Genomic DNA, 17,997 nt, shown 5'->3' with positions numbered 1-17,997 from the left:
GAGAATACCCCTGAAATGGTACCTCTGTCCCCCTACCGCTTGCCTCCTCCTCCACTCCTGGAACCACAGCTGCCGCCGTTTTGTCCCCGTTAGTGTCACTTTGTCGCCGAGGCCCCCCAGAGGCCCTGCTGCTCAAATTTACACCAAGTTGGGGACAAGCTTTTAACTGAGACGTCTGGATCCAAACAGTCTGTGGATCCGACCCCCCCATCCCACCACCCCTCCCAGTTGCCCCCCCCGCCCTGCAGAAGTGTGTCACCGCTCCGCCCGGCGGAGGCTCTTTGTAGTGCGTCCAAGTTGGCACAGCAGCGGCGGCGGCGGCGGCGGCAGCAGGGAACGCACGTGGCGGCAGCGGTAGCCTGAAAGTGGGACGGACCGGGGAAACAAAAGCAGGACGCTCAGGATCCTGGCTCCTCTTCCTCACCTCCTCCTTCGGCCCCCAGGAGACCACGACTGAAAGCACATAAGAAGAAGAACTCGGAAAAGCACAAAAGCAGCAAAAGCGTCGGCGAAAAAGCACCTGAGTGAGAAGATTCTAGAAAGGAGGGGTGTCTCTTCATTGGGGGCGGAGTCACAGAGGGTTTAGCCCCGCCCCCATCGCAGAGAGTAGAAGACTCACTGGGAACGACAAAAATAATTATATAAAATAATAATAATAATAATAAAAACAATTTAAAAAAAAAAAGAATTAGAATGTTAAATAAAAAAGGAGAAAATTTACAAAATAGAATTCATCAGATTTATTGAAAACAAATCAAAAGCACTGAAAATGTATAAATGGAAAATAAAGGCGATCCAGTTCACAGGAGGACAAAAAAATTACATACAAATTGATAAAAAAAAAAAAAAAAAATTAAATATCAATGAATAAATAATCAGCTGGTGTCATTCAGTCACATCAAACACCGTTCCTTATTTTAACAAATAAATCAATGGACAAATGAGAGAAAAAGGAAGCCTTAATTAGCACACGAGTAAATAAATAAATAGAAGTCACGGAAGGCTGTCGCTGAGCATCTTTGTCCCGGGATTAGTTTTTGTCCTCCCGTCATCCTCGGAGGACCGGCGGCGCAAATTCACCCGGGTGTCAGGAGTTAATCCCGATCCGTCCTGGTCGGTTGAATGGAAAGGCCGCCGTCAGCGCTCCTGTCACCCTAATGCTAAGCTAGAGCTAAGCTAGGCTAGCTGAAAGGACTTTTCCCGCCGCGTCTGCACTTTTTTTTTTCTCTTTCCCCCCCTCCTCCTCGCCCCCTCCGCTCGGAGCTCCCAACAAAAACAAACAAACAAAAAAAAAAAGGGGCCTCCGGCTTCCTGTCAGGACAGGAAGTGAGGAGGACGCCGGGATTAAGGACACGAGGAAGAAGAAGAAGAAGAAGAAGAAGAAGAAACCCGAAAGGCGGATTAAAGCTCCTGCTTGCGATGTATTTATGAAGAACTGAACATAAAGGTGGCCGAGGGATGACAGCATTAATCCCCCGTGATTGATTAGCGATTGATTTCACACACACACACACACACACACACACGGAGCAGGAAGACGAGGACGAAGAAGATGAAGCGGCTCCTCGGGGGAAGGAGGAGGTTCTCTGGAATCAGCAGGACGTCTGTGACAGGAAAAATAAAAAGTTAAAAAATAAAATAAACCTCCCCCGGAGGCTTTTGGACGCCGTCGTGCTGCTGAGGCAGCGTTTCTTCTCCTCTTGCAAACTTTTCCCCGCCGCCGGCGTGCGGCGAGCGCCAACGGCGCCCCCTAGTGGTCGGAAGGTGGACCCGCATGTTCGGAAAACACCAGCTGCCGCCGTGTCACGCGCCGTCGCCGTGACGACGCCGCCGCCATCTGCTCGTCAGGCGTCCGTCGGCGGCCCCAGCTGGAGCTCCGGGACGGAGGATATCCAGGTGTGCTTCCTCCTCGCCGCGGGGGCGGGGCTTAGACCCGCCTCGTCAAAGATGGCCGCCTGAAAGCGGGAACGGGCGGCTGTCAGACGTCGGGGTTGGAAAACGGAGGTGGGCGAGCGGGGTCGGCGTCCCGGTCGTCACGGAGACGGGCGTCCCGCAGCTCGCCGCGCAACGCCGTCACATGGCGGCGGAGGGCGGAGACTTCCTGCTGGAGGCGGTCGATGCTGCAGGTGCACGTCTGGTAGAGCAGCCAGACGGAGGAGAGGAGCGACTGCGGGAGAAGATGGAGAAGATGGAGAAGATGGAGGAACAAGAGGTGGAGGAGCTCGGAGGAGAAGGTCACCTGACACGCCGTCAGCTCCTCTGCACCTGGCTGAAGGTGTTGCCGGGGCGACGGCGGGGGGCGGGGCCTTTCTGACAGCGAGCGAGGCGATTGGACGAGGCACTCCTGCAGCTGGGGAACGACACAGGACCAAGACATCTGAGTGTGTGTGTGTGTGTTTACGTGTCTTGCATGTGTGTGTATGCATCTGCATGTGTCAATGTGTGTGTGCACGTGTGCATGCATGTATTTGTTTTTGTGTGTATGTGCGCATGTACATGTGTGTGCATATGGGTGTGTGTGTGCACATGTGTATGTGTGTGTATATGTGCCTGCAGGTGTGTGTGTGTGCATGAGAACATGTGTGTGCATGCATCTGCTTCTGCATGTGTGCATGCATGTATTTGTGTTTTTGTGCTGGTGCACATGTATGTGTTTATGTGTGTGTGCACGTGTGCATGCATTTATTTGTGTTTATGTGTGTGTGCGCATGTACATGTGCTTGCATGTGGGTGTGTGTTCTTGCGGGTATGTATGTGTCTGTATGCATGTGTGTGTGTGTGTGTGTGTGTGCGCGTGTGTATCCGTGTGTATGTGTGCCTGCAAGTGTGTGTGTGTGCATGCATCTGCTTGTGCATGTGTGCGTACATGTATTTGTGTTTGTGTGCATGTATGTGTGCGTGTATGTGTGTGTTCTATGTGTGTGTGCATTAGCCTGTGTGTGTGTGTGTGTGTGTGTGTGTGTGTGTGTGTGTGTGTGTATGTGCATGAGCCTGTGTGAGTGTGTGTGTGTGTGCACATGTGCATGTGTTTATGTATGTGTTCATGTTTGAGGGGTGTGGATGCGTGTGTGTGTGTGAGTGTGTGTGTGTGTGTGTGTGTGTGTGCGTGCACATTAGCCTGTGTGAGTGTGTGTGTGTGTGTGTTTATTAATGAGTGCATGTTTGAGGGGTGTGGATGCGTGTGTGTGTGTGTGTGTGTGTGTGTGTGTGTGTCTGTGTATGTGTGCGAGTGTGTGTGTGTGTGTGTGTGTGTGTGTGTGTACCTCCAGGTAGCTCCTCTCTGCCTCCTCCATGTATCTGATCAAACCCTCTCTCCGTCTGTCAGGAGACACACACGCACACACACACACACACACACACACACACACACACACACACACACACACACACACACACACACAGCTCGAATAGCATCAAACAAGCAACAACACAGTATGGAGCAGGTGTGTGTGTGTGTGTGTGTGTGTCCTCACCTGTCTGCCTCCCTCAGCTGCTCCTGGGCTCTTCTCAGCCCGTCCACTAGGGGGCGCTGTCTCCTCTGCACCTTCAGCAGGTGTTTGCCCAGGAGGACCAGCCAGCGCTGCTTCTGCTGCAGCTGCTGACGCACCTCTGACAGACACTGGACAGCAGGAGGAGGAGGTGGACAAGAGGAAGGAAGAAGCTCTGCGATGAAAACGGTGTGTGTGTGTGTGTGTGTGTGTACCTGTGTTGTCTGGCTCAGCTTGCGGTGTGTGTCCGCCTGCTGGGCGGAGTGTGTGTGCGCCTGCAGCTGCAGCGCCTGCAGCTGCGACGACTGCTCCTGAAGCAGCAGCTGCACTTCCTGTTCCCGACCCAGGGCCTGGCGGAGCTCCGAGTACACCGAGTGGAAGGTCTGACCACGCACACACACACACACACACACACACACACACACACACACACACACACACACACACACACACACACACAAACACACGTTGTATCCCAAAGCTAACGCTAGCACTGTCAGTTCTCAATCAGCGGCGTCATTAGCCTTGTTTATCTTCACATGTCTTTGTGAAAGAGATTCAAGAAACGCACACTCATCTGTGTGTGTGTGTGTGTGTGTGTGTGTCTTCACCTTCTTGTCCCGTTCCCGCCGTCCAGCCCTCCTCTGATTGGCCACCTCTTGCCTCAGGCTCCGCCTCTCCACCTCAGCCGAGTGCAGCCGCTGGCTGAAGAGCAGGAAGTGCTGCTGGAGGCAGGACACCAGAGACTGATCGACACACACACACACACACACACACACACACACACACACACACACACACACACACACACACACACACACACACACACACACACACACACACACACACACAACACACACAAACACACACACATGTCAAGCCAAAGCATACAAGTCACATCCCAAAGCAGAAGCTAATGCAGACACTGGCACTGTTAGCTTAACGGCATCATTAGCATTGTTGTTTTCCTTCCCGTGCCTTGGTGTCAGACGGCGGCAGCGGCAGCTTGGCCTTCCCCTCGCCACTTTCACACCACGAGGCGTCCGATTGGCCGAGCAGGTGATCAAGGAGGCGGGACAATCCGGAGCGGGCGGCTGACATCACATCCTGAGGGGCGGAGCCTGGAGGAAACAGGAAGTAATGACACTCCGGGGGTTCGGGGATTGAACTCACTCCATCACCTGATACTCCATGTACAAGTACATCAACCACGTCTACTGATCACTATCAGAAGTACTTCAAACCACTCATAAGTGTCACAAAGACAAGTACATCAACTACGTGTACTGTTAAGTATCGAAAGTACAAGTATGGTACCTGTGTGTGCGAATACGTATCAGAAGTACAACAAAAAAAGTTTTAGAAGTACAAGTAGGTCTCCTAAATATACAGATACGTATCAGAAGAATAAGTATGTCAACCCTGTGTACTGATCAATATTACAAGTATATGAAGTACTCATAACTGTCAGATATACAAGTATTTCAACTAGATGTACCATAAGTATCAGAAGTACATCCACTGACTTGTATGACAGGTAAAAGTATATCAACCACATGTACGAATGTGTACTTATAAGTAACAGAAGTACAAGTGCGTCACATGATCATGATCAGTACAGCTTCAGAAACAAAGTACAGCCACTCGTGGAGTGTGTGTGTGTGTGTGTGTGTGTGTGTGTGTGTGTGTGTACCGGGCAGTTCTAGCACCCCCTGCAGGTCGTCCATGCAGGCACTGAGTGTGTGTGCGAGGCGTCTGGAGCGCAGCCATCCGCCTCCGTCGTCCCCTGCGATGACATCACTGAGTCGGTCACCTGACGACCTCGACCCGTCGCCATGGATACCGGCTTCCTACCTGCACCCTCCCGAGTCGCCGCGGCGACCTCCCGTCCCACGAATACGGCGGGAGCCCCGCCTCCTCTCTCCAGACGGAACATAACGGTGGTTTCGGCGGCGGCTGCACGCCACCTCCTCAGCGCCACGGCCACATATGCGGTGCTCCTCCAGCGGGCCGCCGCCCGCCGCCGCCGCCGCCCCCTCGCCGCCTCCTCCTCCTCCTCGCTCTCCTGGAGCGCCGCCGCCAGCCTCCTCACGCCGGCCTCCAGCTCCTCGCGGGCCGCCAGCCGCCCGCTCAGCAGCGCCTTCTGCTGGCACAGCGAGCGCAGACGCCGCCGCGACTCGGACGCCGCCGCCGCCAGGAGGGCGCACGCCGACAGGAAGGAGCCGCACTCACGGCGGCTGGACGACAGCGACGAGCGCAGACGGCAAAGGTCAGAGGTCAGGGAGACGACCCGGGCCTGCAGAGACGAACACTGAGACGCACTGGACTGGAGACGCAGACAGAGAGGTGTGTGTGAGAAGCTGAAGGTCCAGCTGAAGGTCCAGAGGAGCCTCTGGAACCCCGAGCCTGTGGTTTCCCGGGGCAACCCTCCGAGGCGAGGGGGCGGAGCTTGCAGACACCCACCTGCAGCCGGCGCCGCAGCGCCCCCTGCTGGACACACACCTTCCTTCTCACACACACCGCCTGCAGCTGAGACACCTGGACACCACAGAAGAGCCACCACGTCAGCGCACGCACGTGTGTGTGTGTGTGTGTGTGAGACCTCCTGGACCTGATGGTTGTACCTTTCGGTTGGCGTCCTGGAGGTCGGAGGTCAGCCGGTCCACCTGCTCGCTGATGACCTCGCACAGCTCCTCCCACGTGAAGGCGTCCAGGAGGACCTGAGGCTGCTGGAGGAGAACGCTGCCCGACACCAGACGCTGGTACACACCATGAAGGAAGCACAGGCGCGACTGCACACACACACACACACACACACACACACACACACACACACACACACACACACACACACATGGTGTGAAGGAAGGAAGGATGGATGATAGGAAAAGGGATGAGTGGAGGATGGAAGAAGAGAATGGACCTTGGACTCCTCCTGGAGGTCAGTCATCTTCTGGACGTCAGCTGACCTCTGCTTCTCCATCTCCTCCATCTTCTTCCTCTCCTCCTCCCTCCTCTTCTCCTCCTCCTCCATCTTTTTCTCCTCCTCCTCCCTCCTCCTCTTCTCCTCTTCCTCCATCTTCTTCTCTTCCTCCTCCCTCCTCCTCTTCTTCTCCTCCTCCATCTCCTCCTGGAGCCTCTTGTTGTGCTCCACCTGATGGGAGGCCTCCTGGCGCAGGTGGCCCAGCTCGTCCTGGAGGCCCTCCCGCGCCCGCTGGGCCTCCTGGTGGAGGAGGACCACAGTGAAGGAGCGTTGGAGGTCAAGAGAAGATGAGGAGAAGATGCTTCTCTGCTGCTCTGTACCTCCAGGCTCCAGGTCTGATCTGAGGTCAGCTGACGGAGCGTCTGGTTCTCCTCCAGGAGACGCTCCGATGCCTGGAGCAGGTCCTCCACCTGCACCAGGAGATCATCAGCATGGACACACACACACATACACACACACACACACACACACACACACACACACACACACATACACCTTGAGACGCAGAGCCACACACACACATGCACACGCAAACACACACACACACGCACACACACACACACACACACACACACACACACACACACACCTTGAGACGCAGAGCCACACACACATATGCACACACACACACACACACACACACCTTGAGACGCAGAGCCACACACACACATGCACACACAAACACACACACCTTGAGACACAGAGGCACATTTACACATGTTTACAAACACCTTGAGACACATGCACACACACACACACACACACACACACACACACACACACACACACACACACACACACACACAGCAGGGGCAGAGGAGCAGGTCCATTAACACACACCCAGACACATAGAGCCACACACACACATTGCTGACACAGGTACACAAACACACAAAAATACACACCTCCATTTACATACATAAACTCTTTGGGACACACACATAATCATACACACACACAGCTTGAACAGGTGTACACACATAGTCACACGCACACACACACACACACACCTGTTTCCCCGTCTGGTCCAGTTTGCCAAGGGTCGTCTGCAGCAGCCGGCGGACCTCTGAGGCAGGACTCGCTTCTCCATCATCCCTTGCAGGTGGGCTGGAGCCTGCACACACACACACACACACACACACACACACACACACACACACACACACACACACACACACACACACACACCGAAATTACAGACCACCAAAATAAAAGTCTGCCAGAGATTCAAAAGTTGTTATTGATTCATGATCAACCCTTGTGTGTGTGTGTGTGTGTGTGTGTGTGTGTGTGTGTGTGTGTGTGTGTACCTGCGTCACAGTGTCGCTGAAGAGTGTCTCTGATCTCGTTGATGAAGTTGGCAAACTCTTCCTCACACTCGCTCCGTCTCTGATTGGCCTGTGACACACACCACGACTTAGAGGGCCAGAGTGTGTGTGTGTGTGTGTGTGTGTGTGTGTGCGCGTGTGTGTCTTTGAGTATGAATGGGTTGGTTAGTGTGTATGTGTGTATTTAGCAGTGCATGTGTGTGTAAAGTGTGAATGTGTGTATGGTTTTAAGTGTGTGTGTGTGTATTTAGGGGTGTGAATGTGTGTATAGTTTGAAGTGTGTGTGTATTTACGAGTGTGAATGTGTGTATGGTTTAAAGTGTGTGTGTATTTAGGGGTGTGAATGTGTGTATAGTTTGAAGTGTGTGTGTATTTACGAGTGTGAATGTGTGTATGGTTTTAAGTGTGTGTGTGTGTATTTAGGGGTGTGAATGTGTGTATAGTTTGAAGTGTGTGTGTATTTACGAGTGTGAATGTGTGTATGGTTTTAAGTGTGTGTGTGTGTATTTAGGGGTGTGAATGTGTGTATGGTTTAAAGTGTGTGTGTATTTACGAGTGCGAATGTGTGTATGGTTTAAAGTGTGTGTGTATTTACGAGTGCGAATGTGTGTATGGTTTAAAGTGTGTGTGTATTTAGGCGTGTGAATGTGTGTATGGTTTGAAGTGTGTATGCGTGTCTACTTTGGTTACTGTGTGTAAGTGTGTCTATATATCTAGGGATGTGTGTGTGTGTGTATGTGTGTGTGTTATGTATATCAAAGATTTTGTGTGTGAACTTTGTCGTCAATGTATGTGTGTCTATGTGACTGTGTGCATCTTGGTGAGAGTGTGTGTGTGTGTGTGTGTGTGTGTGTGTGTGTTTATGAGTTCACCTGCTCCAGCAGCGTGTGTGTGTGTGTGTGTCGTCCCGTCTCCTCCTCCAGCCTGGCCTCCAGGCCGGCGGCGGCGTTCCTCTCCGTCTCCACGGCAACGGCGAGGCGGTCGTGGCTCTCCTGCAGCCTGCGGGGGTCAGAGGTCACGGGAAGTGAAGACCGACCGGGACGGCGTGGCTCCCTGGCGGCGGCGCTCACCGCTGCAGAGCGCGCTCAGAACGTGCGCTGCGATGGCGCTCCAGCGCGTGGAGACGCTCCGCCTCCCCGAACCCCGTACGCAGCGCCTCCAGGCTGCACAGCGCCCCCTGCTGGTCGGAGCGCGCAACTGCAAGGGCCGCCTGCAGGACAACACCACTGCTCAGTGTGTGTGTGTGTGTGTGTGTGTGTGTGTGTGTGTGTGTGTGTGTGTGTGTGTGTGTGTGTGTGTGTGTGTGTGTCTCACCTGCAGGACGTCTGACCTGACCTCCACCTCCAGGTGAGCTGCTCGCTCCTCCTCCATCTGGGATTCCAGAGCCTTCAGCTTCTGTTCACATTCCTGGAGACAGAAACACATCTCCACCTTCACCACCTTCACCTCCTTGTCTCCTTGTCTCCTCTCCACCTTCACCTTCTTGTCTCCTCACCTCCTTCTCCCTCCTGGTGGTCTCCTCCTCCTCTCTCAGGTTCTTCAGCTCCTCCTCATGTCTTCTGCTCCCCCTCTCACTCTCCTTCTGCACTTCCTCCATCCTCAGCTTGGCCTCCTCCAGGGCGTCCTCCTGCTCCTGAACAACGGCAGGAGGCGTCAGTGTGTGTGTGTGTGTGTGTGTGTGTGTGTGTGTGTGTGTGTGTGTGTGTGTGTGTGTGTGTGTGTGTGTGTGTGACCTGCAGCAGTCGATGCAGCCTCTCGTTGTCGGAGCTGCAGGTCCTGATCAGATGATCGCGCTCCTCCACCTCCTGCTGCGCCTCCTCCTTGGCCTGGACGCTGATCTCCACCACCTTCTGCAGCTCCACCACCACCTGCTGGAGGGACACCACTCGCTCTGACACACACACACACACACACACACACACACACACACACAAATAAACACATAAATCCGAAATATGAGGTGTTTTTCTTTTCTCCTGAGTGTGTGTGTGTGTGTGTGTGTGTGTGTGTGTGTGTGTGTGTGTGTGTGTGTGTGCAAATGTAAACCCTGAGTGTGTGTTACCCCTGTGTGTGTGTTTTGTCACCCAATGCACACATGTCTATTTCCTGACTGTGTGTGTTACCCCTGAGTGTGTGTTTCCCTGAATCTTTGTGTTACCCCTGAGTGTGTGTGTGTGAGCGCGTATGTTTCCCTGAGTGTGTGTTTGCCCTGGTTGTGAATGAGTGTGTGTGAGTTACCCCTGAGTGTGTGTGTGTGTGTGTGTGTGTGTGTGTGTTACGCCTGAGTATGTGTATGTGTATGACCCAAGTGTGTGTGTGTATGTGTGTGTGTTACCCCTGAGTGTGTGTGTCTCCTGTGCTAGGTCTCTCTGACAGGCTGCCAGCTGATACTGAAGCTCGGCCCTCTGAGCTTCTCCTCTCTCCACAGTGGACCTGAGGCAGGTCAGCTCCGCCTGCAGCGCACACAACTACACACACACACACACACACACACACACACACACACACACACACACACACACACACGCACACACGCACACACGCACACACACACACACACACACACAGGCTGATGTCAGGACCCATCTACTTCCTGGAACAGGAACCAATCAGCGTCTTGAATGCGTTGCCATGGTGACGGCTCCTGGTCCCACCTGCTGGTTGTGTGTGGTCTCCAGCTGCAGCTTCTCCTTCTCCAGCTGGTGGATCCTCCTTCTCCTCCCCTCCTCACCTCCGTTCTTCTGCTCCCCCCTTCCAGGACCTCCTGGTGCCTCCTTCAGCCTGCAGGGACCAGGGTTTAGGACTTCTCCTCCTCCACCGTCTTTCATCTTCTCCTGGATCAAGCTGACATTATGGGATGCCCCCTTTAAAATGATGTCACCGCTTCTCCAGCTTCAGCACACAGATGGTTGTATCTTCATCCTCCTCTTCCTTCTCACCTCTCCGGCTTCGGGCCCCCCCGGGGCGGCCCCTGGACGATCCCCCTCCTGGGCTCCGCCGCTCCTCCAGGCATCTTCAGCTCCAGAACCCGCTTTGAGGACCCTGGAGGTTCAAACACACCATTCCAGGACCAGGGTTGTGACTCTGGAAGCTGCAGAAACCCTGCGAGATGTTCAGTGACGGCGAACGGCTGGATCGTGGACGTGAATCTTCTTGGCTTGATGCTTCAACAATAAAAAGTGGTAAATAAGGATCTAAATTAGCAGGGAATGCAAAGTTTAATTCATCCCTGGTGGGTTTGTGCAGAGATCTGGGTGTTTACACTCCCAGGAGACGCCGTTGCCGTGCCAGCAGGCGCACCCACGACGCCAAACCTCCGTCCAAAATCTACAGAGTCGACCTTCGCCTGGCCGGCTTGTGCGACCCACGGCCCGGAGACGGATGCTCTGACTGTTACAAACGTCAGTTTGACTCCTTTTTTCATTCGGCGGCCGTTGGGAGTTCCCAAAAGCCTTCGTTTCGTTTTATTTCCGATGTTATTACCCGAAGCGCCGGGCTCTTCGGAACGTACTAACTAAGAAGCGCGAACAAAAGTGCTGCTGTTTTGGAGGAAATTCACAAAATGACTCACCAAATCCAATGCCGAATTGCCTTGAAGTCTTCAAAGTTATTTGGGTTGTCAAATTTAGTCTCTTTAGTGCTTTATATTTTAAATAATAAAGAAGGAAGTTCTGAATTGCCCAGTTTCGTAATTGGAGTTACGTTTCGGGAATTTCGGCAACAACAATGACGGCAACAAATACCTCGCGTTTAAGGCTGTTCTTTAGCCGGAGGTATTCTGAGCCCGCAACGCTACGAATTATCAAACAAAGAAACTCAAAAATATCGAAAAGCTTATAAAAAAAAACAGATTTACCGTTCCAATTCAGCAATATCCGTTTGAATCTGACGCCATCTTTGGCGTTCTCCCTGCGTCATTTCCGGTATCCCGATGTGGCGTTCAGGTACAACTCAAAAGAGTGGGAATTTTAATACTTCCCATTTGAAGCACGATCCATTCGTTGTTATTGAGTAAAATAAATAAATAGACATATAATAACCGAATAAATATACAGAAAAGGTGTATTAAGATGTTGAATGTGGTTTAAGAATTATTGGGAAATAAGAGGTCTGATTGCTGCGCCTGAAAAAATACGAAGATCTGGACCTTTCAAATTCACCTGACAGTCAGCGAATGCAGCATTACTCTGACGCCGAATTCCAACCGCAAGAAAATACAATGAAAAAATAAATAAATAAATTGGAAATAAATAACGAATGAAAGTTTTGCAATCATTTCGAGATCTAAAATAGTAGAAAATGGCACTAAATTGTGAAAAGGTGAGAAAGGTGGGCGGCGAAGGGAATTATTTCGGTCCGCCCTCCACTAGGGGGCGCTGTGACGGCTTTATCAACCACCGTAGAAGAAGAACAACCAGACGAAAACAACATGGCGGCCTCCACGGAACACGCTGAAACCGGACTCCCGTCAGAAACGGACCCGGTCGAACCGGAACCGGCGGCTCCGGACGCAGACTCGGACTCGGACACGGACGGGGACGAGCCCGCCGGGCCGAAGATCCGGGACACCCCGCAGGACATCCGGCTGGAGGCGGTCGCGAACACGGTGGCTCTCCACCCGAGCCGCGACCTGCTGGTGTGCGGGGACGTGGACGGCGACGTGTACGCCTACGGTTACTCGTGCACGGAGGGCGAGAACCGGGAGCTGTGGTCCTCCGGGCACCACCTCAAGTCTTGCCGCCAGGTGCGCTTCTCCGCGGACGGCCTGCGGCTCTACTCCGTGTCCCGGGACAAGGCCGTGCACATCATGGACGCGGAGCGCGGCCGGCTCGTTTCGCGCATCCGCGGCGCGCACGACGCCGCGATCAATAGCCTGTTGCTCGTGGACGAGAACATCCTCGCCACCGGGGACGACGGAGGAACCGTGAAGGTCGGAGCGCACACGGAAGCACATGCAATTTTGAAAGGCTAGCGTTCATATTATTAGCGCCTCAAACTACAGGGAACTTTATTTTGAAAGGGTGTCGCCCATAGCAACAGATGTCACACGAAAGGGAACTTTATTTTGAAAGGGTTGCATCAATATTAGCACCTAGAACTACAGGGAGCTTGTGTTTTGAAAGCGTGTTGCTCATAATAACAGAGGCCGGAATGCAGGGAACTTTATTTTGAAAGGGTGTCGCTAATAGCAACAGATGTCACAAGAAAGGGAACTCCACATTGAAGGGGTAGCATTAATATTAGCCCATGGAATTAACGGGAACTTTATTTTAAAAAGGTGTCGCTCATAAGAACAGACGCCAGAAAGCAAGGACCTTTATTTTGATCAGGTGTCGCTAATAGCAACAGATGTCACACAGAAGGGAACTTTATCTTGAAAGGTTAGCATTAATATTAGCACATAGAATTAACGAAAGCTTTATTTTGAAAGGGTGTTGCTCATAATAACAGAGGCCGTAATGCAGGGAACTTTATTTTGAAAGGGTGTCGCTAATAGCAACAGATGTCACAGGAAAAAGAAACTTTATTTTGAAAGGGTTGCATAAATATTAGCACCTAGAATTGAAATCCTCCAACTTCTTGACCTCCACTCCCTGTAGCCTCACCGTTCTCCTTGGGTTCCTCTCATTCACACACATATTCTGTCTTGCTGCGACATCCCTCTCCTTTTTTAAACGAACAGGTCAAACGGCAGTGAACTTTAATTTGAAAGGATATCATGTATAATATTTATAGCTCAGTTGAATTTAAAAATAAAACTTCCTGTTGCTTCTGATGCTAATCCCGGAAAGAAACAATGCGGTCTATTTATTGTCAAATTTAGCAAAACGAACAAATAATGTGTGTGTTTAGGTGTGGGACATGAGGAAGGGGACGTCCTTCATGGACATGAAGAACCACGATGACTACATCAGCGACATGGCGGTGGACCAGAACAAGAGGATCCTGCTGACGGCCAGGTGAGGGGGCGCTTGCGGGTGGTGTCGCTAGCAGCGTCGCTAGCAGGTTCGCTAGCAGCGTCGCTAGCAGGTTCGCTAGCAGGGTCGCTAGCAGGGTCGCTATCATGTTCCTTATGTGGGTTGTTCTTCTGCCAGGTCTCCACTGGGCTCAGTACCTTCTTGTAACTCCTGGCTAGTTCCTCCACCAGAAACACAATCAGCAGATTTGTGTAGGTGCTTTTTTTTTTTTTTGTTTTTATTGGACGGTTGTCGGAAACAAGGGGACAACAAGGCGGCGAAAGCGAGAACCCCGTTTCCACAGGGGCGCCCACAGGAAGCGTTCGGGGTTCGATGCCGTGCCATTAACCGCCATGTCTGACGCTGCAGCGGCGACGGCACCATGGGCGTCTTCCATCTGAAGCGGCGGCGCTTCGAGCTGCGCTCGGAGCCGCAGAGCAGCGACCTGACGTCGGTGGCGCTGATGAAGCGCGGCAGGAAGGTGGTGTGCGGCTCCAGTGAGGGGACCATCTACATCTTCAACTGGGACGGCTTCGGCGCCACCAGCGACCGCTTCGCCCTCAAGGCCGAGTCGGTGGACTGCATCGTCCCGGTGACGGACAGCATCATGTGCACCGCCTCCACAGACGGGTACATCCGGTGAGTCTGGGGCAATCGACTGGTTCCTGCGGGAGATGAAGTACATGTCATCAAAGCTACATGTGGACCCCAAAGTACCCCAAGGAGTACCGCAAGGGGAAAATACCTGGAAATGTACAACCGTGTCCCATGAAAGCGGTTCATTCTTCCCCCGGTGGCGACTCCCCTCTAACCCTGTTCCTCCCCTTCCCCATCAGGGCCGTCAACCTCCTCCCCAACCGGGTGGTGGGGTGCGTCGGACAACACCCGGGCGAGCCCATCGAGGAGATGGCCACGTCCTGGGACTCGCGCTTCCTCGTCAGCTGCGCCCACGACCAGACCCTCAAGTTCTGGGACGTCTCGGCTCTGCCCGCCACCACCGTCCAGGAGTACCGCAAGAGGAAGAAAAAGGACGGGCGCATGAAGTCGCTCTCCAAGAAGGCCTTTGGGGAGGATGACTTCTTCGCAGGGCTCGTGGAGGAGGTGCAGAAAAATGAGACGCAAGAGGAGCAAGAGGAGGAGGAGGAGGAGGAGGAGGATAGCGACAGCGACTGAGCCTTTAGCTATCAGCCTTGAAGGGGTCCAAGTTCACCTCGAACTCTTTAGTACACAAATGTCGTACTTTACAAGTACTGTATCTTCCAGTTTTTTGGGGACTTTTTTTTTTATAAATCTCTTTTTCCTCACTGATCTCATCTTATATCCTTCCTTGTTGCTGTGGTGATCTTGCCACAAATTGGACGGAAAGGGTGATGAGACAAACAAACCTGGTTTCCAGGTGCAGCGAAGGAGAATCTACATTTGGAAGTACTGTCTTCTGTACCCATACCGACCTTATTATAGGTCAGGCCAGGCTACAGTTTCCTGTGGTGGGAACCCACCTTCGGAGAAGCAGCATCTCCGGGGTCGCCGGCTCTCAGGAGGGTCCCCTGAACCTCCAGGTGAGAGGTCGCACCCGCCTGCCGTCTTCAAAGTCCTGAGGATGTAAACAAGAGGAAAATAAATCCATCTGCACCCTCCTGAAGTCGATGTTCGATTCTTGGCTACCTGCCGAAGGCGCGGTCGTCCACTCAAAACCATTACGAGCTGTTACCTTACATCTTAGCATTTGGTTAAGTTATCTTTTTGATTTTAGGAAGCTATGATGCAAGCTCAAAGCTAACAGGTAGCCCCGAAGAAGCTAACAGGTTTGCTAAGCTGAAGGAAAACACTAGATTTTATCCCTAGCAAGTAGAACTGATGCCTAAAGTCTAAAACTAGCATGTGAATGCTAAGCAGAGGCAGAAACCAGAACGATGAAATGTAGTTTGCACTTGAAACGGGAGTGTTAGCTCAAGCTAGAAGCCAATATTTGATCTACTAGCTAAAGTCAAAAAGACAATTATAAACACAACAAAGCATCAAAAATGAAGGCGGGAAAACAACAAAAAGGGGAAATTAGCTTGAAATATAAGCTAGCCCGTGTAGATCATGGACTCCTGTGTTGCAAAGGGGTTCCGTTCCCTTACGTGTCGCCTGTAGAACAGGATGTAGGCCGTCTCCTGGCGCTCTTCCGCCACCGACGAGCCGCTGGTCTCCGTCACCCAGACGTCATCGTAGGTGAACCAGCGGTCGGTGGGGTCGCCCGGCCCCGAGTCCGGGTCGGCGCCGTCGCAGACGTAGTGCCCTGCAGCCGGGGTGGACCGTTAGCTCAGAGAGCTAGCTAACTGAGAATAGCATGATAATAAATGATAAACCGTACCGCTGAGAGCACCGTGACCAATGTGGCTGATGGTGCTGATGAGGCTGTAGCAGGCGCCACCCTGAGAAAACATGCAACGGTTGCACAGCAATAAGATAACATATGTTTACGCACTCTCAGATGCTATACATGAGGCTAACGACACAGCTGAGTGATGACAAGCCGAGGCTAAAAGCCCAACTAGACACGGTAACATGAAAAAGAGGCTAATCTGGAAGCTAAAACCAACTGTAAGAGTAGGAAAAGGAAGTTGTAGAAGCTGGAAAAACACCAGAGGCTAAAACCGTTAGCAGAACAGCGATGTGAACGAAGAAGCTGCCAGCTAAAGTTGGGCTTTTCTTCGCAGGGATAAAGGATTAGCAACTCTTGTCCGAATGTAAGCAAAAGAAATGATACTTCGAGCTAAACAATGAGCAGGATGCTAAAGTGACAGCTAAGGAAGCGTCTGTAGGCTACGCTACAGAAACAAACTGCATTTTTAATCCAAAAGAATCAAGCTAGGGTTTAAACAGGAGTTAAAGATGATGGTTGTGTCACCTGACAGGAAGAGACCACCAGGTCCCTGACGATGTCCACCTTGTCGTTCAGCTTCTTCAACTTGTTGGACCTCGTGAAGCGGAAGCGTTTGAGGTGTAGCACCAGCACTCTGCAGGGGTGAGATAGGCGTCGAGGAAAAGTGAGGTCAGCTCAGCAGAAAGATGGCGGCGCAGGACGCCAGCAGCACCACTCACTTCGGCAGGGTCACGAAGGAAGAGCACAGGCCCGAGGTGTTAGCGCCGCACTCGCAGCGGTACTCCAGGCGCTTCTCCTGCAAAACAAGACCAGGGAAAAGCAGGTCATGACCTCTGCGGCGCAGGAACAGGCTAGCAGTTTGGGGCGCGGGTTCGGACTGAGCGACCGCTGGCTATGCTAAGAAATATTGCACAAGCTAGTGCGGATACGTGAAAAAGATAAACCCTGTCCAATGAGCACCTCGCTATTATAAATAAAACTGTCAAAATACTAAAATGGAAATCATAATTTTAATAGACTATTAGTGATGCTCACAAAATTGCAGCTAATGCTAATAGTTTCGCACATCCCTTTGCTACTTATTCAAATGTAGGGATGCTAATAAATGCTAATTCCCTGTACTTGTATTCCAAACAATGTCGGTAGAGAACTCTGCGTGGGTCGACATCCCATAATTCCCCCAAGAGCCAGTGCTTGGTAATGGTTGTATCTCTGATCCTTTACTATCGTTTACCCCCCGTTTGCAGTAGAATCTTCAGCTTGTGGCACCTGCTAACTAGAAGCACGGCTGCTGAACATCTAGCTGCGCATGCTAACAGGAGGATCTGATACCGACAGCTTCAGATGTGCTGCTGGTCTGGACCTTCAAGTCTCCAGGGGGCCATCGGACATTGACCAGCTAGCTTCCTTCGGCCCTGCTCCACCTCTTCATGTCCAAAGCAACCAGCAACCATCTGCTAGGTCCCTCACACGGCAGTCCACCTCTACCGAAACACCACAAACCTAGCTAGTGGTGCAACACAAAGTTGCCTCCAACCCAGATGTTTAGATCCAAACTACACCTTCATCCGGCGTTGGTGCCAACGTTGGAGCCATGTTTGACAGACCTGAACGGGCTCCTTACCGTCAGATAATTCTCCAGCATCTGCTCCAGTGACGCCCCTCCGTGCACCATGTGCAGGGAGAGGTTGGTAAACTCCTCCACCCGGATGGAGCCCTCGCCGCAGCTGCACATGGCGAGGAAGACATGGTTTCAAAGCGACGACAAGAAGGTACGTAGCTGGTTTGGTAAAGTGGGACTTGGCGTCTGGCATCGCCCAGCCTGTGATCGTACCTAACGCAGGTTCTTATGATCATCATCTTGAAGACC

The 17,997-nt window shown here is 52.3% G+C and overlaps 2 protein-coding genes and 1 long non-coding RNA gene across 3 annotated transcripts; 1 reads left to right on the top strand and 2 right to left on the bottom strand.

Annotated features, from left to right (window-relative positions):
• Nucleotides 1–727: 727 nt before the first annotated feature.
• Nucleotides 728–9,396, bottom strand: ccdc171 (coiled-coil domain containing 171). The gene is made up of 19 exons (XM_086166111.1): nt 9,295–9,396; nt 9,114–9,206; nt 8,870–9,009; nt 8,672–8,798; nt 7,782–7,869; nt 7,482–7,585; nt 6,792–6,881; nt 6,412–6,711; nt 6,113–6,280; nt 5,952–6,026; nt 5,343–5,814; nt 5,182–5,274; nt 4,467–4,609; nt 4,100–4,234; nt 3,704–3,871; nt 3,474–3,619; nt 3,264–3,318; nt 2,240–2,350; nt 728–2,167 (listed from the first exon to the last, which is right to left on the bottom strand). The coding sequence occupies exons 1-19, from the start codon at nt 9,394–9,396 to the stop codon at nt 1,979–1,981; spliced, it is 2,799 nt and encodes a 932-aa protein (XP_086022237.1). The 3' UTR covers nt 728–1,978.
• A 1,150-nt stretch (nt 9,397–10,546) lies between these two features.
• LOC147223276 (uncharacterized) lies at nt 10,547–11,703 on the bottom strand. The gene is made up of 3 exons (XR_015107588.1): nt 11,656–11,703; nt 10,739–10,841; nt 10,547–10,643 (listed from the first exon to the last, which is right to left on the bottom strand). It is a non-coding gene; the product is annotated as an uncharacterized LOC147223276 (long non-coding RNA).
• A 510-nt stretch (nt 11,704–12,213) lies between these two features.
• Nucleotides 12,214–15,394, top strand: wdr55 (WD repeat domain 55). The gene is made up of 4 exons (XM_086165610.1): nt 12,214–12,729; nt 13,653–13,759; nt 14,126–14,395; nt 14,593–15,394. The coding sequence occupies exons 1-4, from the start codon at nt 12,229–12,231 to the stop codon at nt 14,927–14,929; spliced, it is 1,215 nt and encodes a 404-aa protein (XP_086021736.1). The 5' UTR covers nt 12,214–12,228; the 3' UTR covers nt 14,930–15,394.
• The last annotated feature ends 2,603 nt before the right edge of the window (nt 15,395–17,997 follow it).

Source organism: Fistularia commersonii, chromosome 19 (assembly GCF_037954325.1).
Source record: "Fistularia commersonii isolate RoL2024-O1a breed Wild chromosome 19, RoL_Fcom_v1.0, whole genome shotgun sequence".
Lineage (NCBI taxonomy): Eukaryota > Metazoa > Chordata > Actinopteri > Syngnathiformes > Fistulariidae > Fistularia > Fistularia commersonii.
This window is presented reverse-complemented; position numbering and strand designations above follow the sequence as displayed.

Coding starts and splice junctions, on each gene's coding strand:
- ccdc171 (XM_086166111.1), bottom strand. CDS start 9,396: ATGGAGGAAGTGCAGAAGGAGAGTGAGAGGGGGAGCAGAAGACATGAG. Junction 8,799..8,869: donor TCTGAGCGCGCTCTGCAGCG/GTGAGCGCCGCC, acceptor TGACCCCCGCAG/GCTGCAGGAGAGCCACGACC. Junction 4,610..5,181: donor GGGGGTGCTAGAACTGCCCG/GTACACACACAC, acceptor TGTTTCCTCCAG/GCTCCGCCCCTCAGGATGTG.
- wdr55 (XM_086165610.1), top strand. CDS start 12,229: ATGGCGGCCTCCACGGAACACGCTGAAACCGGACTCCCGTCAGAAACG. Junction 12,730..13,652: donor ACGACGGAGGAACCGTGAAG/GTCGGAGCGCAC, acceptor GTGTGTGTTTAG/GTGTGGGACATGAGGAAGGG. Junction 14,396..14,592: donor TCCACAGACGGGTACATCCG/GTGAGTCTGGGG, acceptor CTTCCCCATCAG/GGCCGTCAACCTCCTCCCCA.